Here is a 27,044-nt window from a genome sequence, read left to right on the forward strand (position 1 = left end):
GCCAAAATGTAATGACACAAAATGACATTCTGTGCTAATTTGGGGTACTGAAATCCTCTCCAACACATCCTAGGATGGAGTGGTTACAGGCGTACTGCTGTGCTTTTGTAGGTTCCTGCTACATTATTCAGATACTGTATCAACTTCTGTCGCTGTGTGACTGTCTCTTTGGCAATTATTTATAAAATAATAGCTATGCTCATTTTAAGGAAATAGCTATGCTCATTTTAACGAACTGTCATGCCATAGAGATACTAGAATGACTGCTAACTGATTAGCGATCATAGAGGCACTTTATGTGCAGAGGTGTATACTATCAGCAATCAAGAGAACACATAGCTTTTAATTTATTTAAAATTAAAGAACCAATTAAATTATAGCCAGTGGCTATCACTTTTACTTTTAGGGAAAGTGTCAGTGAGATAAATAATACTATTAAAAGGAAAATGGAGCATGTCATAACTCAAAACCAAGTCACAGCATTCTTGAATTATTTTGAAGTGAAGAAACTTGTTTATCAGAAGGCTAAATTTATTATAATGAAAAGTAATAGATCACAATGCTGGTTTTGCATTAGTTTAGGTAATAGGAAGGATAGTTAACAAATTTATGAAAGAATAAAATTGCTGGGTTTATCGACAGGAAGTTCAATACAGTCTTCTAATCAAAATAAAAAAAAAAGAAAAAGACACTTGAAAATTCTGCAATAGTATGAGGAAACGGAAATTAAATGCAGATTAAACTTCAGTTGTACAATGAGTAGTCACTATGACAGATACAAAAAGTGAAAAGAAATTAAGTATACCACTAACAACTTACTAACAGTATAACTCGTTGAGATAAGGGAGAGTTGACAGTGGAGACATTGGTTTTATTTGTACCTTCATTTAGATATTACAATTATTGGACACACTGATCTCCAAATTGTTGCAGAGGGAAAAGTGCAGGAATTTTCACAATAACCAGATCATATTATTGAAAAGAGTGATTTGAAGACTGTAAATGAGATTTTTAAGTTTTTTATGGCCAAGATATGGTTGCAATGACGAAAAAGATGACATATTTCAATACATTCCAATATGTGATAAAAGTATGTTTTCTAAAGAAAGTAATAAAGCTATATATTAGGGTAATTTATAAATAGAATCTCTTGTTTAGAAAAAACGTAAAGCAATTAAAACCAGAACAGCTAACAAGAAAAGTATTAGAAAAATTCTAAAACTGAAGTGGAAAAGAAGTTGAAAAGCTTATCAACAGTTAACTCATGTGAGCACAGGATATGCATATAACAGATGCCACTAAAAAAAATGGTGCAGAAAGTAAATGTTTACAGAGAGTGAAATGAAAGAGATGCTACTTCTCGCAAGTTTAAAAATTTAACACATTATTCCACTGGATAAAAACAGTCAATGAAAGGTTTTCTTTCACTCCAGTGAGATACATGCCCCTTTTCATACTTCGTATAAAAATATCTACATCCAACATTCTATGAGCTCTGACCATACTAAAAATGCTTAGAAGATACGGTATTTTCAAAAAACAAATGAATTTGATTAAAGAAAATATTTCAATAAATGACGTGAAGCAAGCATTACACAGTGGTAAGTCTGCTAAAGGCTTTTATCAAAATACTGTCTGCACTAATTCTGATCCAGTATCTCAATTTAAGTAAACTCAGATTAAATTGGAGTCTTTAATGACTGACAAATAACAGATTTTTTTGTGATGTGTAATTAATGACAGTGATAGAAAAGTCTCTTTTTTCCATATGACTCAATGAAAATTAAGTTTTATTGAAAATTTATGGGCTCATATACATAGTTAAGCAATTTGTCCAATAGCTACATTTTCTTTGTAACAGTCTAAAAGCAGCTTTGAATTCACCTGTATTTTATGGGGAGGAATTAGACAGGAGCATATACTCTCCTTTATGTTTTTCCCAAACTCTAGAATCCTAGGTTAAATGGATAAGAAGCAGTAAGTCAGGAAAACATAATGTTCAGGAACATTTCAGTAAACAGTTTTATTTAATTATGACATAAATTTTTTTCTAACAGGATGTTTTACTGAAAGTTTAATAGGTTCATGAGTTCTAGAAAGATTCTGACTTTTAAATAAATCATTGCAAATCTGAAATGCCAGCTGTAAATTTACAGATTGAGAGAAGCTAGCATAAAATGAATTCATAAAACAATTGAGGTTAACAGGGCAATATATTCTCCAAAACACTTCAGGAAAAAAAGCCATCATATACCCTAGAAGGGCTGTATTATTTTGATGTGAAATAGTCATTTCCACAAATAAAAGGTTTTTGAGTGTAGAAGGAGTAATGAAATTTCTTGCATAGAATGTATCCAGAGCCATTTTTTTCTATAATCTATATCTTTCTTAGTTCAAATTTTTATATTCATCATCAAATATAAAGTTGGAATGGATGTGGAATGAAGAAATCGCCATACTAAAGTTCAGATACTCTGTATATATCTGCTAAATGGTATATGTCAGCTGATTTAAACATTGTTTGACACTGTCCAGACAAAATTTCCTTTTTTTCAATTAGTATACTGCTCCTATATAAGGGGCAGTATAACAAGGCAACCAAGAGAGCAACTTTGACTGCTTTCAGTTTTTGATGGCCCTTCTAATATACCAAAATTAACCATCTATCATTATGTTCTTACTTAGGACACATAATATTCCTAAAGCAACACTGTAAAACATTGTTTATTACTGACAATGAAGTTGTAGTGTAAGACATGTATTCCAAATTTAACCTCAGAAGTTTGGGAAAAAATCTAATGTTTATGTTGCAGGTACTGTACAAATCTTTATGAAATCCACCACACAATCCCCCCAAAACAAGTTCTTTTTCAAAATGTACTCACCTCTGTGTTTCCTAGTAGAATAAAAACTTAAAAGTTGCCTTTTTATTTAAGTTCATTTTCCACAAACAGAAGGGGAAAACAGAGTGTAAAAGTTGAATTAGCAATTAAGAATTGTGGCTCACTTTCAAGCCAGCTGTTTAAGAACTTTCTCCAACAAACTGCTTCCATCATTATGTGCCCATAGTGGGAAGTCCTGTGCCCATATGCAATTTAATACTCAGCTTCTCCTACTTCTGTCCATAGAGGTTTGGGCCTGGATACCTTCAACTCAATTTGTGCTTATTTGATAGTTCATCCCTGGAAGAGTAAGAGGATATCAAACATCATGTAAGCTAGGCAAATAGTCTAGAATATGCTAAATACTCTGATTTTGACTTCAGGCAAACTTAAGATAGTGAGATTCCACCGACATTTGAAGGCATCATTTAGCTTTTCCATTTCTTTCTTTCTGATGGTGAAAAATGGTTATTTCCATCAAAATTAAATATTAACAATGTAAATATTCTTTTTTGATCCCTTATTGGTTTTTTTTTAAAAATTGAAAATATAAATCTCTTCTTTTTATGTTATTAGAGCTTCTCCGTATGAAGCTGAAATTCAGGAATTAGTGCATCAAATTGATATCATGGTAAATAGCAAGAAAGTGGAATGGGAAAGGAAGATGAAAGCTTTAGAAGCAAAGATGGATATCTGCGATCAAGAATTAGCAAGTGCCCAAAGCAAACTGCATCAAAAAGGTCAAGAGGTATTTAAAAATATCACGTTCTGTAAAGAAAGTATTTATTCTGGCAGTTAGTTAATAGTATGCTTTAAATGCTCTGTAAGGAGACCTGTTCGTTCTGTCATGTACAAACACCAAACACCTTTTGAAGGTCACTAATTGTCCTTAGTGTTTTGTTTTAAAGTGTGCTTCTGTTCTGAAAAGTGATTGTAAAAATGTCATTGAAAGTCTCGTATTTCTTCTATTTCCTTAAAGCCTAAATATTCTCAGTTTAGCTATAAAAAGATAATTTTATTTTTTAAATGCCAATACATCTAGTTTAATCAGAAATTTTAAATGGAAATGTACAGTTCAAAGAATTTCACATAATTATATCTTTGTAATTCCTGCTTATACCTGATTTTTATCATTTTATATGATATGCTGTCTTTGTGTGATAATTCCATTATTAGTAGTGAAGATTTGAATTGTATTACCACTCTAGACTTGCTTATCACACTGAAAGCCCCAGCGTACTTGATGTTGTCCATACTTCACAGTCTTGTCTGCTGAATATTCATTCAGAAACATTAGTAAATTCTAGCACAGCGTTCAGTCCTAGTTCAAGATGTGAAGTTAGGTGTTTACACATGGGCATGCTTGTGTGAGCTAGGTGTCTAAACTGCCAGTGAGAATTTTGAAAAAGAGCAATTAGAAACTTGCTTTTAGTCGTTGCAGCCAGAGGAGCCAAGAGAATGATTCAGCTAGCCAATCCTTAAAGCATCAATTCATTTGCCTGTACAGAGAAATATTTTAGCATATTCTACCTAGCTTCCAGCTGCCCCTCCAGAAAAACATCAGTGTCATGTATGCTCTTTGTTATATTTCTCAGATCCCTGTGAAACTCAGATAATTCAAGATACCTCAAATGACACTGTACTTAGGGAGCTGAAATAAGTCTGCAGTCTCCTGCTAATTTGCACATAAGTAGCTGAAAGTCATATATATTGTTATATAAGCCATTCAAGTGAAATTTTCACAATGTGGCACAGCAGTTCATTTATATACTTGGGTCAGAAAAGCTTTCATTAAATGGCCTTTCAAGATGGACTCTTACAGTATTATCATTAAATCATAACATAAGCGTACTATGAGATTTTTTTGGTATAAAATCCCTAGCTTAATGTTGAAACAATCTGGGTTTGTGGTATCCTGTTTTATTATTAAGTTACTGAATGAATATGTATTTTTAATATTTATCTTTAAATAATGGTCTTCTTTCAAAGTTTCAAATTACTATTACAAAAATGACATATTTTGGATAGCTTCAGAAAAAGTAAAATTCAATGCTTGTTCTAACTATAGGTGGGACTACTTCAACAGAAACTGGAAGACTTACAGAAAACTAAATATGAAATGGCTCAGAAGTATGAAACTCAGCTTCAAGCACTGAAATCTCAAGTAAGAAAAATGTCGGGTTTAGTGTTTTATGATTCCAGTATAAAGAGCTTATACATGCCTAATAGTATAGATGTACCTTTATGGATTTGGGAAAGATGAATCATATCATACAAATGATGGTGACTACAGCTTCCTACCAGGCTCCATTATCATTTCTGTACTGCCATGTCCAAACTCTTTGGATGGTTTTTGATGTGATTGTGACATCTGTTAATAAGACAGATACTTGATTTCCTGACTTTAGACTAATAAACTAAAAGCTTGGTAAATAAGTGAAATAGATAATTAGATTCATGCTGGTAAGACTCTGATGCACATGAGGAATTTTAAGACTTAAACTGTTATCACCATGGCTTTACAATAAGTTTTTCTGGTTTCAGTTTGCCTGATTAGCAGGGATTATTAAGGTGGTCTGATAGCTTTCCATAAGTGAACATATTATCAAAACTAGAGTAACCTGTATTATTGATACTGGGAATTTGGTTTGGCTTTATTTATTTTAGAGTGTGCTTGCAGCCCAGAAAGCCAGCCGTATCCTGGGCTGCCTAAAAAGAAGCATGGCCAGCCGGTAGAAGGAGGCAATTCTCCCTTTCTGCTCTGCTCTGCTGAGACCCCACCTGGAGTACTGCACCCAGCTCTGGGGTCCCCAGTACAAGAAAGACATGGACCTGTTGGAGCAGGTCCAGAGAAGGGCCATGAAAATGGTCATAGGTTGGAGCACCTCTCCTGTGAGGACAGGCTGAGAGAGCTGGGGTTGTTCAGCCTGTGGAAGAAAAGGCTCCCAGGAGACCTTATAGCAGCCTTTCAGTATTTAAAGGGGGCTTATGAGAAAGATGGAGAGAGATTTTTTACCAGGGCCTGTAGTAACAGGAGGGGCAAGGGTTTTAAACTGAAAACCAGTAGATTTAGATTGTACATAAGGAATAATACTTTTTTCCATGGGGGTGGTGATAGACTGGCACAGGTCGCCCAGAGAAGCTGTGGATGTCCCATTCCTGGAAGTGTTCCAAGGCCAGGCTGGATGGGGCTTTGAGCAACCTGGTCTAGTGGGAGGTGTTCCTGCCCGTGGCAGGAGTGTTGAAGGAGGATGATCTTTAAAGGTTCCTTCCAACCCAAACCATTCTATGATTCTATGATTCTATTTGCCTGTGTTTGTGTTGTGCTTGTATTTTTGTTGCTTCATTATTTCCCACTTCAATCGTGACTCTTAATTCTTAGCGAACTTCAGTCTATTCTGTTTCTCTGATTTTAACAAGTTAACATACACAATTCAACTGGTTTTCCTACTATTCTACTGTTTCCTTCACTCGATTTTCCTACCAGAGATTTAGCGTTACAATTTCAAATTTCCACTCATCACAGTTATACTAAAGTCATCTTGGATTGCTAGATTGGATATCATTATTTTCATTTAGAGGTGGTTACTCTTACCACCCAAATCCATCAAATGAACAAATTTATAACTTATTTTTAAGGTTATGTTGTGTTTAGTTTATTTTTTCTTTTATATGTGAAAAATGATATGTAATTAACACTTTTAATCATTTGAGAAAGTAGCTAGAAACAAAAACTTTTTTATAATTTACACAAATTACAGAAAAAGAAACATCATTTTGGCATGATTACTGAGAAAATAAATATCATACAATGAAAAACAGTGTAACTTTTTATGTATAAGTTGTAAGGTATTTTTAGCAGAGCAGAACTAGCCCCCAAAATATAGCAGACTTCTCTTTTCTCATCTTTTTTCACAATTGCTGCAATATTTTTCGCATCTTAATTTTTTTTATCACATGCTGAAAATGACTGGTTTTATGTTACATGTTGTTGCTAAGATCTTCACTGAAACTGAACTTTCTGAAATTGAAACTCCAGACCATTTTTCATAGATTTTGATTCTGAAGTTGTTAGTTACCCTGCAAGTCCTTTCAAACACAGTATGTTTTTTCTTTGTGGTTGTTTTTTTTTAAAGAATCTGACACTTCCTACAAGCTGTCTCCCTGTAAACCTGGCTATACTTCTTGTCAAGATTCTCCTTTACAGTTGCCACTCAGACTACCTAACCTTTCTTTGAGTTTCCTGATTGTTTCTTCTTTTATGTTTATGCAAGACGTTTGGACTTCTAGCTCTTAAGAATATACATCACTTTCCCAGTCTTTGTCTCCAAACACTTCCTTCACTCTCAGTCATCCTTTTTATTTTACCAAAGGTTCCAGCACTGATGCTATTTGCATTTTATTTTCCAATTCTCATTCATCTTCTTTCACCAAACCATATTTCTTCATGAAATATCCATCCAGTACACACTGACGAAAGAAGTAAACTGGTAAATGCTTAAGTTAGGAGGCCTGCCTAGATATTCTATGTGATAAACAGATTTGCCATCAGAACAATTCCAAGCACCTACGCTAGACAATAAGACTATCCCACCCTGCTCCCCTACCTTTTTCCACTTCTCCTTATTGAGTTTCTTTCTTAAGTTACCATACTGCAGTCTTTACAACAGAAAGACTTCAATTTACCCAATTCTCAGCTGCACAAACTCATATCTGAAATATAGAGCTTCCCTGACAGTATTAATCTTTGCCTTATCTCCTTTGTCTCCCTTCTTTTGGTTCTTACCCTCACTTGAAAGTTATACTTCCTTCTGCACTGTACCTTAAGAGCTACAATTTAGTTTTGCACAAATGGTGTGTTACTATTTACCAGTAGCATTGTATCTTTCTCTGCAGAGTTATTCTTAAAATCCCTCCCAGTTTTTGTTCCTTCCTAATCTTGGTAGAAATAGAAAGGATCAATTTTTCTAACTCTCAGAATGTTAGGCTATTCAGAACAAATTTCTCTCTAATATATTGCTTCTGTGGTCCTCAGTGCTATTTACCCTTGCCAATGATGAAAGTCGCTGTTCAATGAGCAACATTCCCACTGAATTGATTGCGTGCCGGTTGAATGCAGTAGAACCTGTATTCTTCTTGTATTGGGCAAATGATTCCTGATATGTAACCTGAAACCCTTAGGCCACACTGCTGCACTCATTCAAATGTACAACATTTTGTCATAATTAAACAGCAAAACTTTAGGGGTTCATTCAACTTCATTATTTTTTTCCTTTCTTTTTTCCTATTTAAATGTTTAGTAGTTATTCTCATTTTGAAAATGACAGAATCCATTCTTGCTCAAAGCACTTTGGTAATGATTTGCCTCACTTTGACATTTAAAAGCTAGATGGCTATGTCAGAGCTACCTCTGGCTCCCTTTAGAATCAACGGAGGGAAATGGACACCCCTAGAATATAATTCATGTCAGTGTATGATGAGAATTTAAGATAGCTGAAATGACTAAGCATTTGAAGGCAGCCTTTTCTAATGCAAAGTAACTCAGGCTTGGATGTCTAACTTTCAGAAATCTAAACTTAGATGTATTCTACCCCAGAACTCACTAAAATGCCAAATGCATCATCTTTTTAAATACTTACTCAACAAGCAAATAGAACAACAAAGTTTTGTTCTAGTTCCAGTCATGATAACATCCAGACTATAATCTGTCTGAAATATCCTACTTTCATTAAATAATTCTAATATTTAAACTAAATTTTCTCATTTTGGCCATTCTGTTCCATTTTAAACTGATTCACTGAAGTGTTGGGTCCTATATTTCCTAGCCTTTTTAGCATGAACAGTCTAATACCTGTCTTCATCTGAGTTTGCTCTTCCCAGGCAATTCACATATGCCATAACATATTCAAGAGCAACACTCCTGTTATTTGAAAAATTATATCTTTCTTCCAAAGACAATGAGTTCCATGTTGTTTGAGTGTGAAAACAATGACCTGTTTTAAATATTTTATCTTAACTCTGGCAAGGTCCATTTCAAATGTAGGCAGCTTCTCTGCAAGGGTTTTGATTTTGTTTTGAAGACGAAATCTCAGCTTTGTAAGTCCAGGTCACAGGATTTCTGTTCAGAAATTCCAAGTTGGTCAAATCTATCCCTGTATGTCACCATTTCATGAAACTTTCTTGTCTAGGGCAATCTATCTTCTGGTCATGTTTTCAATTCTTTTTTGGTGTTCTATATTATGAGTTCTTAAAATCATCTCAGATGTCTCTGTGAAGTTTCCAGATTCTTTTTTAACTCCACTTCCTATTCCATATCTTTTCTGGACTTCTTTGGCCATCTTTGTTATCTGCAGAGACCTCAATCGCTCATTCCATGTTGGTTCAATAGGATTCCATTCCTTCTCCAATTACTTCCTTGGAACTATTTTTTTTTCCAGACAGTAGTTCACTTGAGCAGTTAACAAAAATATAAGATTTATGGATTTTGTTTGGTTAGACAAAGAACTTTATGTTATAGTCAGAAATTTTTAAGTCATATATACCTGAATGTAAAGAAACAAACCAAGAGACATGATAGTTGTAAGCTTCTGTTCTGCTCAACGTTCTTTACAAAGTTCTTTCCCTCAGCTTCCCTCAAGACCATATTTTTAGGATTTCCTTTGACAATATCCTTGGGTTCTTTCTTTCTTTCTTTTTTTTTTTTTTTTTTGAAACCAGATGTACATAGCTGTACCAGACAATGTCAGTTTGCTGCATCAAACCTCTTAATGGCCACTAGCCCCTTTCCTTGTGTAGTATAGCTAACTGTTGTTCAGATTGGCCATTTTTCTGAAGAGACTGTTTTCTTCTGGAAAGGCTGGTACTTCTGCTAGTACCTTCCCTTCTCTGACTTTGACTCCTAAGTCACACTTTCATGGTAAGATCAATAGGCAGAACAGTATTTAGTGTCTAATTCTCATAGACACTTTTTGGTACTTAAGGTTTTCAGAAGAATGCAATCATTACACACCTGATGTTTCAATAATTTTCATGATAGAAAAGAAATATGCAAGATTAAAATGCATTAATGATAATCTTTCATTCTGGCTAGTGAAGCACCCTTTAAAAATGTCAACACAAGATGGCAGTAAACAAGTATAGAACATTTCATATAAACATTGTAGAGGAAATGACACTATGGGTAGCAGTGCCATAAAGAACTTCAGCAGAATTAAGTAGCTGTCAAATGAACCCATTTGAACAGTTAGTTAACATTTGTATGAAAGCTTAGTCTTGATTATCTCTAATAAAATTACTTTATTAATTTATTCTTTGTTACATTAATTATTTAGAATGCTGAAGCTGCAGTTGGCAATTGTAGTCTAAAGAAAAGTTTGTCCACATGGTCATCTTTGATAAATTCTGCATATTCAACTCTGCTTTCCTTTTTAGTTTTCAGAGTTGACACATAGTTATGAAAAGCTACAGTCATATCAGTTAAAAGAAAAAACAGTTGAAATTAGAGAAAAATATGAAGAAAGTCTAGAGACACCATCTGAACTGAGCAATTTCTGTAAGAAATTTGAGGTAAGAATGCTTTGTTATTATATTCTAATTTTAATATTCTTTTAGAACTAATTTGTTTTACAGTTGTAAACTATAATTCCATGATAATTCTACAAAAATCATATAATTTTCTTGCTCTGGCAAGAAAAGGTGCATAGTTTAATGTTCAGGTTTTTCTTTTATCCAAGTTTTATTAGGGTGTTTATAGTTTGGTGAGTTAATATAGATAATTTTCTTCATAAGAGTAACTATAAATAGATTTTACTTTTTTCCTGATTAATATATGTATACTGGATAATATAATCTCTAGAGGCATGAGACCTTTTACATATGCAGGATACTATCACATAATACCTACTATTAATTCAAGTTTTACAGACCTCAGGGCAATTTTGACCATGTAGGACTAGATAGAAAAAGATTATAGGACTGGAAAATTGCTTGTTACACACATATGTTGCCAGCACCCATGTGCCTGAGGGAAGCTACAACCTTGACCTCAGTGCCTAGTTTCCCTAGGCCTAGGTAATGCATGAGGAAGGATTAAGCTCTTAAAAATAAATTCCACAGAATCCAGCATACTGAGGGGAGGACTAGATAATATGAGACATTGAGGAGGATTCAGTCATATTCCCTATCCCTCTGGGCACAGAATGGATTTTAGCTGAATTATTCCTGGATACAGGAAGATACTGATTTCTAATCATAAGTTCCAGCCTTGACTTCTCAGAGTTAGATGTTGCTTTATGATCTGTGGAATAATCAAATATTTATTGGGCCAGCAGGAGGGTTAGCCAGCACAGAGAACTAGCATAGAGAATGTGCCTCCAAGTGGTGGCTTCTCCCCAGATATTCTTCTGGCTATATGCCTGTTGCAAAAACTGATATCCAGTCTCATTTCTTAGAACTGAGTGATATAATCTCTAGCTGTGCTAATTTTTGCTCCTTCTTTTTTACTTATTCCATAAATTTGCTGGTATCCTGTGCAAAGTGAAACAACTTCAAAAGGAAAAATTCAAAAGCCTGTTGAAAAATAATGTTTGTTAGGTAGAAAATGAACATGGGAAGATTATGGTTCAGATTCTGTCTGGAAGGAAGATTATTAAACTGAGTCTTCCACATATGGGGAGAACAGTCTAACCACTATTCTGATGAAGCATTGAGGGATCACAAAAAAAATTCACATTTTCTCTGGCCTTCCTTTCTGAAGAGCGTGATCACATGGTGTGTGCTTTGAGTATTTACTAAACAGGGTCCTGTAGGGAGATGTCACTTGAAAGTGTGAGCTAGTTGCCTAGCTGCTAAGCATTGTGAAGGCTTACAGGTTTATGGTGTAGATTTTATGTAGATTTATGATGTAGATGATTTAGACACTTTGAGAACTTTACAATCAGAACGTTAATGCCTGGTACATTTTAAGTACTTTCAGGATCTTTATTTTGGACTTGCCTATCTTCTGTATTAACTTCTGCAACCTTCAGGTGACTGTACCTACGTAACCGGACACATCCTAGGCACATCCTAACTCTGCATAATGTTGCTGTCTTTTCCACATGGAAGAGTCCTTACCATCAGAAAAGCTCCTATGCTTTGGACTGCAGCGTAGCTGCCAACATCTGCTACTACAAGAATAATAAATGGGTTATATATCTATCGTTGACTAACTATATCACTACTGTGAAACTGTCTGATCCAGCCAATTTGAGAATAACCTTATTCAAAATTAAAATGTGAAAATAATGTAACACAATGCTATAATTTGATTAATTATGCAGTATGAAAAATGAGTGCTTAGAATATATTCAGCAAATTCTAGTATTCAGGAAATAATTACTGTATTGAAAATCTAAGCTCAGCAGCACTTTAGTAAGGCCTTGAACCTGCAGTCCTCATTAAGTAGTCTGAAAATCCATTTGTATCACATTTTGTAAAATGGGAAGATGTTTATTGGTTTAAAATGCCAAAGCAGATATTAGGAAAGCTGTAAGAGAAGATTTGTATTAATCTATGTTGGAAAGCATTCAATTTTATTTCAGTAGCACATAAAAGCTTATTTTTTAAAATTTTGGGAATATACCATTTTAGGATAATTATAAAAAATCATTTAACTGTTGGAACCAACATTTTGATTGTGAAAAAGGAAATTCTCATAACAGCTTATAAGTGTTACAGTTTTCGCTGTATAAAACAGTATTCTGTTACTTTGCTAACTCTTCAAACTAAAAGAGCGAGAGCTCTAGTAACTGGAGTCCTACTTGTTTTCAAGGATACTGCCTTTAAAGTCTAGTTGTGAACATATAAGCTCTGGTATGATTTAAGAGCAAATTCAAATACACTATAAATGGAAATACAAAATCAGTATTAGATAAATCTAATGTGACAGAATTTGTTAGGCAAGTTTGTTTTTTTTTTAAACTAGGTGAACTCAGAACCAGAAGTAGAAATTGTAAAGAGAGCAGGAAGTAAAATTTGTTCACAGTAGCTGCTGTCCCATTTGTTAAAAAAAAAAAAGGGGGGGGGGGAAAAAAACACTCAAAAAATTCTTCTGAATATTAAGGATTTGATTCCCTGCTGATTACTCTACTTGACACTGTTATAGCTTTAAATTTACAGGAACTATCCTCCTATAAGATCATTGTTTTATAGTCATAACTCTAAAATCTACAGCAATGGAAGTGATTCAAAATATTTTATCATTTTTATTCAGTGAGTATGTTTACCACCCATTTTTTCAGATAAACAGCCCTTAAGACTGGATTTTTTCTGGTGGAGATGACTGCATGGCTGATTTATATAACTGTTCTTTTTTTCTTCTTCCCCAAATTATGGAAAGATTATGTATTAATTAAAGAATGAAATTTTTCTTAGAACTATACAAATTCAAAAGTTATTTAGATTAAGGATTTTTATATAAAGTTATTTTCCCTGTGTTTACTAGCTTTGTTTTGCTGTCTTTCAGGAATTCAAGGCAAAATCAAGAGAATGGGATAAGAAGGGGACAATCTGCCAAAATCATCTCATTTATTTAGATGGTCAACAAAAATTACTGTCCGAGAAATGTCATTTATTTCAGGTAAAATGCCTGTCTTCCTGCTTTAGGAAGAAAATGAGCTGTTAGCTCAGCTGCGGCTGATTAACTTAATTTTAAAAATCTGAACACCACTAAACTTATAGTGAATCTGACAATACATCGATATTGTAGTGAACACATTGCTTTTTAGGTAAGGCAAACACATACTGAAAGATCTAGTGATACATACAGTTATTTTTATTTTAATATTTTTCTAATGAAAATGAGAAAATAAGTATCATGATGAACATTACAATACATCTGATAAAAAAACCTGCAAAAAGCACTGCTCCTTTTTACTGTTTAAGTATACTCTGGAGATACTTTTATCATCTATGCTATTTACTAATATGCAATTAATCATGATGACAATTTATTGAAAAGTATCTTTCCAAATAAGTGGTACATCATTACTATGTTGACTCAAATATAGTTTCCTCAAATATAAGATATCACTCATCTTTTTGAAGATCATAAATATACATTAATATAATCTACGCAGAAAAATTAATTTCTATGTGCACTCCATAATCACACTTGAAGTTATTTGTTGGATCACTTATTCCTTTTTTATCATATTTTTCAGCTTTCAAGTTACCATTCAGTCTTTAGTTGACTTTGTGATTCTTTTTCACTTGTCAATTTGCTTATTATTTTTTTTATATATAGCCTATTGATCTAGGATTTTTTAATTTTTTTAATTCCTTCCAATCCAGAACAAAATATTGATTTAATGATGTCTTGATGACCTGTCCTGCTCAAAAAAAAAAAAAAAAAAAAAAAAAGGAAAATAACTTAAAAATTAACTGGGCTAGAATACAGCTAGAAAATGAAGTAAGGTGAAGCCAGTTACGTTGCTGACTGGTAATCCCCTTTTCCACTGTTACTAAGCTCACAGGATCTTAATCTAGTAAAAGACTCTTAACAATGCCTATGAGACTCTTTACCCGTATCCAGAGTTTCCAATGATGATTGTTAAGTTTTGGGTTTAGATGCTTGAAGCATTATATTGCAACTATTGAACTTCCATACAAAGGTGTTAAAAAACCCAAAGCTTTGACTAGATGAAACTACTGACTGATGCATGTTGATCATACAGTTAGACAAGTCAAAATAGAGTACTCAAGGTGATCATTCACCTTTTTCTGTTGAGGCTTTCACTGCCATCAATGAACTTCCTTTGAAGACAATTTTCTTCACAACTGTAACATCACACTGACTAATTTACTAAATAGCAGTCTGATGGACTATTACCCCTTAACTGTTTCAAAAGCATTAACTGGTCCTGTGTCTTTGTCTCAAATTCCTCTTTTGTGAGATCTTTGATTTCCAGCTGGAGTCTTGCACTATATTTTTGACAGGTTGCTTTAACATTTTGGTATGTGAAACTCCATAACTTAGATGTCAAAGGGACCTTAATTTGTTATCTATGGAAACGAAACTTATCTGCAGATTTCTTTTAGCTTCTTATTTGATATGCAGCCAGTGGTCAGTTCTACTTAGGTGTTCGCCAACACAAATTCTAGGAACACAGTCAATGACATCAAAAGCCATCTCAAGCATGCGTTTTTGCAGCCCTTGTCAATGAAATATGGTATTTGTAACCCTCTTTATTTTTAATATACATTTTCTTGCTCAACTTGATCTCTGCACATGATAGATGTTTTCCAGGTTATATTTTGTTGTCATTTTTCAGCTAATTCTCAATGTTGTGAAAGATTACTGCTGCTTGTTAATCTCCCAGTAGAGGGATCCATGTTGATAGGTTTTTGAACAGCAAAACCAGTTACTATAGTAATTATGTTTCTTCATGATGCTTGTGAATTCACAAATACTGGCAATACCAATCTTCTGAAGTTTTCATTTTAGATTTTAATTAGTACAAGAAACTGAATAGATTATGGAACTGCAGAATGTTCAAAAGATTCTTCCCCAAGTTTAAGGATAATGATATCAAAGTACAGTTCCTGTAGTAACTGAGCTCTTTATACAGGAACTACGTAATGCTGGCCTTCTAGTCAAAGGTTAGTATCTTCCCTGAGGCACACACACACACAACTCCTACTGAGTTCGATGAATCAAAGAACATTTCTCTCAAATTGTTTTGTATAGGTAACTGCTTTGAGTAGGTCATCATAATCATCTTTCTCATATTTGAGGCTAATTAACAATAAGTGCTAGGGAAATACACAGCAGAGGAGAAACATCCTTGAAAAAATTCTGTGTCCTTGAAAGTTTCTGAAGCATTTTTTATGGAGGGCAGGAATATGAGGCTTAAAAAAAACGAAATATCCTTTAGAGAAGTAATGCAAACTATTCCAGTTGTGCCATTTTTTCTAAGCAAATCCTGGTGTAGATGGAAATAGCTTTAGGATTTTAGGAGTAATGGTTTGGTCCTAGCAATTTACAAGTAATTATTGAATTTCACTTAAAAGATTTTCTTGTTTTATAGAAGCAGACCCAGAATTACCAATTCCAAATAAGCAATAAGAAACAAAACCAAGAAGAGGTGATTACTTATGGCCATCCCAACAGTGAAAAGGATGAGCTGATTATTGAAAACCTAAAGGCAACTGTGAATGAAATGGCAATAAACAAGAATAAACTGGAAGAGGAAAATCTGAAACTCCGAGAGGTTCTAAAAATGTACCAAAACCAGTTCCAGGTAGTAATAGTTGGGGTTCTTTTCATGACAACTGTGGAATTAATGTTGGATAATTAATTACTTAGGAGTATACTTCAAAAAGCTTTACTGAGAAGCCAATCTAAAAGATATGTACATCAGGTATACTCTTTGCAAGAACACAGAACGAGCTGTGAGCAGTACAATTTTTTGAGTAACACTTAAAGAGAAAACATAAACGTTTGATATGCAGTAGTATCTTTTGTTCTTGTCTGTTTATCTAGGGTATTACAACTTTCCTGTATCTGTAGCATCGACAAGAACTTAGCCTAGTTCACTTGGTTCCTTGTATATAAATTACTTCTATGAGGTCTCCTTATCTGATTTACAGCTTGTGCACTGTGCCATATAGCTAGTAAATAATTATAAAGAAAAGTGTATGGTATCCTTTATTATTATTGAAAGAAGATTTTGCAGTCAATTAATTTTGAAGTCGCCAACCAAGTGAAGAACCATCAGGTTTTATCTTATCCCTAGTTTTCCGGTTTTCAGCATAGCACTGATCTATGAAGACAACCATTTAGGCCTCTTCTTTTGGTCAAGATATATGAGTTCTGACAAGATTGAGATAATACAAGGTCTTTACAGCCTTTTTTATTAGCTATTTTTGAAACGGATCTGGAATGAGATTCTTGTTGCTTTTTTATATATATATAACATATACAAATTAGTATATTTTCTTATGTATGTAAGCACTTCAAGGTTCAGTAATATATTGAGTGGCCTATAGTAACTTCAGCTTTTTCTGAAGAAAGATAATCTATTTCTGTTTATAGACAACCTTGCAGAGTTTTAACTGCATAAGCAGTGTACGCTATAGGAATTAACGTATGTGGTGGAGGATGCTTTCAGGTGTTGGCCTGTGATGGTAATTGGTGAGTGATCCATCCCTGTCCTTATCTCCACCCACAAGCTTTTCATTATATTTTCTCTCCCCTGTCCAGCTGAGGAGGGGAAGTGATCGAGTGGCTCTAGTGGTCACCTGGCATCCAGCAAGGGTCAACCTACCACAAACAGCTTTGAGTAGAATTAGAACAGGAGCTGATCAGGAAATTTCTAAGACTCGCTTTTTGTATTGAACACGGTAAGCTAGTTGAAGCAAAACTTCACAGAAGAAAAGAGAGGATTTGGTAGTTTTCAGCTTGAAACAAACTATTAAAAAGTTATATTGAATTAGATATTTTCTAAACTAAACTAGATGCAATAGATATTTTCTAAAATACTAAGTGGTACATATCTAAATTATTTTTTTAAGTGATGTGTGAAATTCTTTACTTGAAGTTCTGTTGCAGTTATTATTGCAGCTGCAGCTGCAGCTGCTGTTGTTGCTGCTATTATAATTCACAGAAGAAAATACAATTTATGTAAATATGTATGACTGCAGTCTGCCGCAGATTGCATGAGTTCTACCACACAGTTGTGCAGCATCCATTGCCCTTATCCACCCTAGAATGAAGTCAGAGGGATAACCCTCCCCCAAATTCATATATTATAAAATAATTGTGGCTATTTCTTCAATGTTGAAGTCATGAAGATGATCATAAGCAAGTCTTGCAGACAATTTTAACAGTTCATTAAGCTTTATTTCACTTCAATATGCCCAGACTTGCATTTCAGAGTTTAAAAAAGCTCTCTCAGCCTTAATTTAACAAAGGATAAGATGAATTAATCTATATATGCTATAAAAAACGCAAAAGCGCTTCATATCTGTCTTCAGCAGCCCATTCAGCCAGAGGAAAACCACAGGCTTCTTGGAAGGAAGGTCATTCACATATGAGGCTCTAAGGGAAATAAACCTTTGAAGTTCCTTGCTTGCGGTTTCATTTCTGGATTCCAGTTGTCTTTTGAAAGTTTAAAGGCTTTATTTTTGCTTTTAAACATGGAAACTATATTAAAATAAAATGAAGAAATTACCAAAAACGCTAGTGCTTTTAGTGTAATAATTTTAAAGGCAAAGGATCAACATCCTTAGGAAATCCTTTTTCTTTTTAATCTGGAACATGCTTTTGGATTTTGGGTGAGCGGAAATAAGTATTCTCTGGATATTGTTGTTGTTGTTATTATTTATTATTATTATTATTATTATTATTATTATTATTATTATTATTATTATTATTATTATTATTGCAAGAATCTGATTATTATTGCTACTTTTGTTATTTGTGGGTTATATTTCCAAGTTATTTTCTTAATATGTTTTCAGTATATTTTGAGGGAATTCTGATTTTTTGGGGAATTTGGATGTTATGATGTGAAATGTATATGTATCTTCAGGTTGTCTATCACATTACCAATCAGAAATTAAAGGTAAAATAGAGCTAAGATTTGTGGTGTCCCTAAGAAAAATCTTGTTGTGACTGTTTGAAAACTTTGTGACTTTCATTTGAATAGGGAATTCACTCCATGCAGATAGAACTAGTTTTGGAGCACACACCTTATCTAAGTAGATATCTAGGTATATCTGCTCCAAGCTTCTAGGCAGTGTTTAATGAAGACATGCTCCTAATCCTGCCTTTCTATAGCCTTGTAGTTTTCAAGCTTATAAATTTGGAAATGTTGTTAGGAAAATAGAAAATGAAGTTACTTATGGCCCTAATTCTTATGTGAAGCATGCTCTAGGGTACAGAACCTGCTGAAACAAGCAAACTGTATTTTTGATGCATTTAGTAGAATAAAGAACTTCTGAATGATGTTTCCTAGGATAGTTTCAGAGACAGATGAATTGGTACATCACAAAAGCTAAAAAATATCCAGCATTTGATTTTTAGATGCCGTTTCTGGAGAAAGGAAGGAACTGACATGAAAGCAATGCCTTTTTCAGAAATGAAACTCAAAATAAAAGCATGTATGTCCTTTCATACAAATTATACCAGTATTGAAAATATATAATTATAATATAAAATTATAATACAGCATTTTGAGCTATCTAATTTTATTCAACTATTCATATATTTGCTTGTTTCTTTAGAACATGGAGGCAGGCTTTTCAGAAATGAGAAGTGAGCTGCAATCATGGGATGCTCTCTGGAGAAGGATACAACTGGAATGCCAACAGTTGCCTACAGAATTATTGAAAATCAGAGAGAATAAAGATATGCAGGAAATTCAAATAAAGTATGCATTAATAAGTACTTCTGAGCTACTAACTTCTTTCATATATTTGATTTAAGTTAAGTCTGTTTAATAAAACACTCTGGAGTCAAATGCCAGTTTCTAAACAATTTTAGAATAAACATTTTCATTGGCAATTATATATGAAGAGATTGCAGGCAATAGGTGCTGGCTCTGTTAAAAAGCTTTAATGCTGCTCAGATACTTGCAAATCAATGCATTTCATATATTTCTATTTGTATGTTTACAGTCTCTTTCATTTTCTTGGCATTAAAATACTTTGGAAGTAGTGTGATTGAGATTTTCCCTAACCTCCTTTGCGTAAAACATTAATCTTTTTACGATTTATCTAATCTACTGTAGCTCTTTGAGATTATATGAAATACCAGTCTACAGGAGACATCAGGATTCTTTCTGCACGCATTTGCATTGTCCTTAATCTCTAGAAAACTCTCAAGATCCAATCTCGTTTAGGCCAAATCTATGGTTGTTTTGTGGGGTTTTTTTCATCAGCAAGCAAGCAAGTCTTCCACAGTTTAAAACTGTGGAGAGGATACTGTAAGGTAAAGGTTATTGAATGTTCTTATTTCATGTTTTGTTTATGTCTTATTTAAAGGCATCAGTCATCTTGTGTACAATTTACTGAGCAACTAGAAAATAAAAACACTGAGTTATTACTATTGGCACAAAGCCAAGGACACCAACAAGAAGAGCTAAACAAGGTATTTCATATTATTAAGTATTTCCAGATCTGAGCTGCAAAATAGCATTCACAGAAGAGAGCAAAGTACTGACCTTGGGTATGTACATACACAAAAGAGAGCAGGAGGATAAGTTGTGCGTTTAGGAGAGCATGAAATTTTCATACATGAAAAAGTTTTCATATATGGTTACATTTCCAGAGGTAGTTGTACAGCTGTAAAATTGACATTCTGCTTCTGTGCACTAACAGAGCTAGCTATTTCATTGAAATAATGGAAGAGACCAAGCCTAAGCTTCACTGTGATTCAGATAAAACCATGCAAGTAATAAATTCTCCAAGGCTATGAGTAATTAATAGGCTATAAGAAGTAAGTAGTAGTTTGTAGGTGGTCTTAGATGTAAGATATACTAATGGATCAACTGATACAAGTCACTATGGCAGGTACCCACACAAGGCTAAGCTTAATCAGTCACCTGCTGCACAGTCTAAGGCAGTGTTGTTTAATTTGAACGATGCATCACATTGCATTACATATTTCAGAAGTGCTGTGTGCAAGCAGTAATGTCATGGCACTGTGGAATGGCACATGGCTTGGCAGGCCAAAACACTTTGGGAGTAGAGGATGCTCAGAAATCCTCTTCAGGCATGTTGTGGTTTTGTTGAGTAGCAATGTAAGCAGGAATACCTCTGATTGGATGCAGGTGACTTGGATGCAGCAATTTTGGCACATGAGTCGTGATCTAGCTCTTAGGGTTTTTGCATCTACATGTATTTGTTTACAATTCTAGTATTTCTGTGTAGTTTGCATAAATAAAAATGAAATGCCATCTGTTACTGATTGTGTACAGTACTGCAAGCAATGATTGAAATGGGTTCAAAGGTTGTTATGCTGGGTTTTGTAGTTTTGTTTCTTACCTAATAAAAAAATCTATCGGTACTAAATTGTTGGTTATAGTAGAAAGATTATGAAAACGATCTTTGTGTTGGTTCTTTGGAGAGCTCTGCACAGGAGATAGTGCAGAAAGCCTGACTTTGAATTTTATATATAATGACAGGAAAAATTCTCATGAAGTGATTTACCATATATACTCTTTATTTCTAATATAGTTTCTAATTAAAGAGTCTCTACATTGATGTATTTATATTGCTTCTAAGTTTATTTAGGCTGCATTAAACTTATTTTAAACCTGAATTAATTTAGGAGCAATATAAATAAATTAGGTTTATTGAATATCCAAGGCTATTTCCTTGGATATTCTTTGCCATAAATTCCAATTCCTAAAATTAACATTATTTTTATTACATTATTTAAAAATATTAATTTAAATGCCTTGTATTTTGTTCATTTCTAATATTAAATAGGCAAATGAAAGCACAAGGGAAGGGTTGCAAAAAGATGTAAATATAAGTAAAGCTATGTGCACTGACTCATTAAGACATTTTATTATAAAATCTCAAAAATTTCTGATTCTGTTAGAAGAGTTGGTGCCTTGGAAGCAACACCAAAAGAAGTCGCTGATATGTAGCAAGTGATGCAATCATATTTACTGCACCACATTTTTTCTTTTTGAAACATATTTGCTACAGATAAGAAACCATGTTTATCAAGAGGAGCAGTCCCATTGCTCTGAGCAGGAAAGAATGAAGACAGAAATCTCTGACCTGACAGAAGAGCTTCATCAAAAGGAGATCACTATAGCAACTATCATGGAGAAAGCTAGTCTTCTGGAAAGACAGTTAAAAATGGAGTTAGAGATAAAAGACAAATTGCTAACAAAACAACAGGTATGCAAGCAGGAAAAACCAGCCTAGATCATTTTACTCCACACTATTGATAATGACATACATTATCTGTGAAAAAGGACATTTACATTTCTTGCTGTAGTTTTCATCAGCAGTGCTGTAATATCTGTGAAGTATTACTAAAACAGCCAAATTGATACTGGAACAAGAAAGCACCAGTAAATGTCAATTGTAAATCTAAATTGCAGTTCATTCAGACCATCAAATGTAGTTACCATTTTAACATGCAAAAGATCTTGAAAACTTCCAGTTTGTTGTTAATATATGCGCTTCTTTATCATTAGAACCATTTATTAGATCATCTAGAACGTTTCCTAATTTTTCAGGTTTTTTTAAAGCTTTTCCAAGAACGTTACAAATCTGCTTAGAAAATTCTGGTAATTTTAAAGCTGAAAACTGTCAGATACCAGTCTTTTAATGGCAAATTTGTTTTAAAAACAAATGTTATCTTCATTTCTTAATTTTGTAAATCAAATATGAAAACCTTCATATTGAGAGGTTTCAGGGTATCTCTGGGTTTTCTGAGAGGGTCACTGCATATTAAAAATTGTGATCCATTTAATACTTTTAATAGGAAAGTTGGTGTGGGAAAATGAGAGACATCTTCTAGTGTGTGACACTCTTTACCAGGCCATATTCCCTACTGTATCACTAAGAGTGGATATTGTTCCTAGGCTTCATGACTAGGATTTCGTCCAGTTTCAGTGGACTGAAAAATCTGTCCCTCTTTGCATCTCATAATTGCATGTGATGTGAACTCTTATTTTCCTAAGTAACTACTTCTTTCAAAAATGTAAATAAAATCAGAGGCATTGCAGTTCTATATCTTGTATAGATTGTTTAAGACTTCTTTTTGCTTTAGTATTGCTGTTTTTGAAAAAAAAGTATTATAGTTAGTTTCAGAATTTTTAATGTATATTTTGTAAAATTAAAATTTTATACATATATTATATATACATATAAAATTACCTATACATACTCAGTGTTAATTCAAGCTAACAGTAACATTCTTGTATTTAACTAAGAATTTAATCTTTTCCTAGTTATTGGATTTCCGATACAAAGTTATCAAATCTGAAAACACACGTTTGAAAGCGATGGTAGAAAACCAGGAGTGTAAAAGTTGCATGGTAATTTTTTTAATCTTTACAATATGCAGATTAGTTATTTATATGTATTTTCAATGTAGATTGAGATCATGGCAGATTTAGAGATTTCTGGCTTGCGTAAAATAAAATAAGGTGCATGACATAACCAAAACCACATGGTATTCACACACAGCCTGAAGATGGGTATAGCTGGGAATAATTCTGACTTTAATCATAGTAAACTAGAAGTAAGCTAAATTTTTCAGTAACTGTCTAGACACTCAGCAGGTTTTGGGAGCCTATTTTTTGTAAGTGATGTCACTTATTTTAGAAAATATTTATTTTTAAATCGTCTTCATTCTCAAAGATACAATAATATGTCCCCTTTTTACTATTTCACCTCTTTGTTCATACGATATTTAAACAGAAGTGTAAAAAAATATTTATTTTGGCCCCACCCATCTTATTTTCAGAGTTTAGTATTTATTTTTCTCCAAACAAGGGATTTTTAAAGTTTAATTCATAAAAAATGTGCCATACTATCATGTAGATCTATAGTTTATACAGATATAATAAATATTATATATGTTGATTTCCACGAGAAGCTTCAAAACATTCCCTGCTTACAGAATATCTGCAGTTACTGTATCTACCACTAGAAAAAACACTGGAATGTTGCTTGTAAATACATCTCTGGGGGATTTGTAGCCAGTTAATTGTCTTACTGTAGACTGAGAAATGCATGAAAAAATGTCACATTTTTCCACACCCTTAAAATAGCATATATGTCTATCAGTGATGTATTACCTAGATATACATATACACTATTATGTGTGCATATATATATGTGTACATATGATACATTATTGTGGAAACATAGATGGATGTGTGTATGCATGTGTAGCTCTTCTCTACAGTGATATTGTTCATGAAGACTGAGAAGAGCAGAGCTGTCTGACAAGAATCCTTGTACATATCACGTGTTTGTTGAATTTTAACTGTAAAATCCAGTTACTATTTATACCAAGGTCACTACATATACCAAGGTGTTGGTGGACTTAATAATTCTTTCCTACTTTACTAATTATTGTGAGGATCTAAATGTTGACAGATTGTCAGACATTTTATATTGAGATTGAAGGGACCAGAGAGCTTTTTACAGATGTGTTTGTACAGTACAGCAGAGCACAGATCCCTCAAACTAATACCAGCCTAAGTCAGTGTGGTGTAATGGATCATCAGGCAGGGTTACTTGTTTAGATTTCAAAAACAATGTAGCTGTGCCAGCTCAGTTTTAGGGTTCATGCCATTATAACTGTACTGCTCATTCTAGAGCTATTAGTGGTAAGGTGACTTAGCACTATCCTTCTTCCTGTGTTCTGCCACTCATTTCCACTTGGGAGACATAGCTGAGCCTCCTCCTCCCATCCTTGCACAAAATATTAAATTTTCTTATACTTTCTGGCACTTCCATGCCAGCTTGGCTCATAAATGTCCCCTAAAACTAGCTAAGGAAGGCAAGGTTTACAGGAAGAGGTGACATCAGACCAGTCAGTGCAAGCAATAGACAAGCTTTCAGGTGCAGGAGCCCAGTTGTGCTAGCAGTATACTGAGAACCAAATGATTAATAATGATGAGTTACTGGGTTCCTGTGGTGAGTTGACCTTGGCTGGATTCCAGGTGCCCACCAAGCCGCTCTATCACTCCCCTCCCCAGCAAAACAGGGAGGGAGAAAATACGATGGAAAAAAACCCTTGTGGGTCAAGGTAAAGGCAGTTTAATGAAGCAATAGCAAAATTCATGCACACAGAAGTGAAGGAAAGATGTTATTCTCTACTTCCCATCAGCAGGCGATACTTGGCCACTTCCAGGGAAGCAGGGCTTCAGTACACATACTGGCTGTTCCAGAAGATAAACATTGTAAATAACAAATGCCCCTCCTCCCCCCCCCCCCCCTTTCTCTTAGCTTTTATATCTGAGCAGGTGTCATATGGTACGGAATATCCCTTTGGTCACTTCGGGTGAGCTGGCCTGGCTATGTCCCCTCCCAAGATCTTGCCCACCCCCAGCCTACTGGTGAGGGGGGAAGGCTGGAGAGACAGCCTTGGTGCTGTGAGCAGTGCTGGGCAGTGGCCGGAGCACTGGCGTGTTATCACCCCTTTCTAGCTACCGGTACAAGCACAGCACTATGAGGGATGCTGTGGGGCTCAGCCAGACCCAGTACGGTTCCAAAACAATAAGGTAAATCTAGAAATATAGGAAAGCACAACTTAATAAAAATGTATGGGGTTTTAGTCTTCTGTGTGTAATCTGATAAATCTTTTGAGAATTTTCTGTTGATGACTGCATACTGTTATTGCAAATAAATTTACACAATGCAATGCAGTATTCTGCAGAGAGGTAGTTCCAAGTTAGCTAGCTCAGGTGTGCAGCATAGGCTTCATGGAAAAAGTGATAGGACAAAAAAGGAATGGAATATCCTGGCTAGTCTACTTCCAGAGGTAATCTCCACCTTCCCGTTTTGATATCATAGTGGATGGACCTCTTTAGCCCCTGGTTGCAGTGCATGACTTGCTTGCGCTTTCAGCATTTTGACTTGTGTACTATGTGGGCTAACCCAACTGAGAAGCAGGGTTTAGTAACACAGATGGAGAGCCCTGTGCTAATGTGGCTTTACTTTACTGCTTCTGAAACAGAAGGTGACTGTATCTTGACACAGATATTAAATTGTGCCTGTAGACATACCCTGTATCCAGTATAGTAATGAACTTCTATGATTTTTCTTGTTATTTTTGGTGGAATTGTTACTGGAGGGAGCAATACAGTCTGTAGCTATAGCTGTTATGGTTGCTTTTATGTCATGAGTTTTACAAAGCAAGAGATGAATTTACAACAATAATATTTTGAATGCATGTTAGTTGAGAAATTTTAATTTGTTTTATTGTGTTATACAGGCTGTTATCCCTTCTCTCCCATTTATCCACAGTGGTTTTTTTCTGGAGGCAATTCTCTTGGTTTGCTCTAAGTGCTGCATGATTATATAGGGTAGCTAGGCCTTTCTTTAACATAGAACATTGTTTTGTGTTTGCTTGTTAAAAATCCTAACATCCATTTATTGTGGAAAAAATAACTATTTATGATGGGTTTATCTCCTTTCACAGAGTACAGATTTATCTAACAAAGAACATGGAAATTTCACAGCTTCCATTCACAAACTGGAACATGAGAATGTAAGATTACAAAATAGTATTGTTAAACTACAAAATGACACAGAAACATCAATACTGGGTCACATGGATACAATTGGAGAAACAGAGCACAGCTACCAAACCAATTCAAAGATGCAAGAAAAGGAAGAAAGGTAATATTTAGAATGTACACATATATGAAACTTCCTGTAAGTTTTTTGGAAGCATCTAACTGGGCCAAACTATTCAGGTTTTTTCTGTTTCAATTCATTCAGAACTCCCACCAACATAAATATCAGACTTAAGTATATTTGTAAGAATTTCCTACATTTTTCTGAGTGGCTAATTGAATCTGGCAATGAATGAAGTCCCAGAAATGTTGTATCATTATTTTAGTATTTGTCACACGAAACAACTTTAAAAACTTTTTATGTGCTGTTTAAGTTATTCTTAGTTCCAGGTTTTGCAAAACAGGACAGAATGTATTTTTACTGCCAAATAAAAACAAGACAAGGAAAGAATATAAAAACCAACATGAGAGGTAAACTGCTCCACAGGAGGTTACCTTAATAAGCAGTTTGAACTACAACCCCTGCTGATAAGCTTTGTGTCCTGCCAGTTTAATTTGTTGGAAGTTTCATTAAATGTATTTTAATGCTTTGTCTAGTTTTGGTGTTCTTGGGTGACCTGATTTTTAAAAGGAACATAATTTCAGATGCCCTGAATAAATCATTACTGCAATGAAGTCCTTGTTAGGGAAAAATAATGAGACTTAAGAATACTCAGACTCATAGAAAACATAGTGATGACTTCCTGCTTATTTCCCTGTATACAGTGAAGCACTGAATTACCTTCAAACATGTTATAATCATGGCATTGCAGGCATAAAAAGAAAATTAAACTCCCTGCTAAACAATATTTCACAGTAGAAGAGAATAAAAATTAATAGAAGCTAAATGTTTTGATCATTT

General features: G+C 34.2%; 1 protein-coding gene across 1 annotated transcript in view; it reads left to right on the top strand.

Annotated features, from left to right (window-relative positions):
* DEUP1 (deuterosome assembly protein 1) overlaps window positions 1–27,044 on the top strand; it is a 62,248-nt gene that overhangs the window by 22,799 nt on the left and 12,405 nt on the right. Inside the window, exons 3-12 of the mRNA XM_037376512.1 lie at window positions 3,459–3,630; window positions 4,951–5,046; window positions 10,314–10,448; window positions 13,387–13,500; window positions 15,950–16,162; window positions 19,149–19,294; window positions 19,908–20,013; window positions 21,582–21,779; window positions 22,841–22,927; window positions 26,047–26,246. Of these exons, the coding sequence (XP_037232409.1) occupies window positions 3,459–3,630; window positions 4,951–5,046; window positions 10,314–10,448; window positions 13,387–13,500; window positions 15,950–16,162; window positions 19,149–19,294; window positions 19,908–20,013; window positions 21,582–21,779; window positions 22,841–22,927; window positions 26,047–26,246 (1,467 nt within the window). The remainder of the gene's footprint in view (window positions 1–3,458; window positions 3,631–4,950; window positions 5,047–10,313; window positions 10,449–13,386; window positions 13,501–15,949; window positions 16,163–19,148; window positions 19,295–19,907; window positions 20,014–21,581; window positions 21,780–22,840; window positions 22,928–26,046; window positions 26,247–27,044) is intronic.

The sequence above is a fragment of the Falco rusticolus genome, chromosome 2, assembly GCF_015220075.1.
Source record: "Falco rusticolus isolate bFalRus1 chromosome 2, bFalRus1.pri, whole genome shotgun sequence".
In the NCBI taxonomy this organism is placed as follows: domain Eukaryota; kingdom Metazoa; phylum Chordata; class Aves; order Falconiformes; family Falconidae; genus Falco; species Falco rusticolus.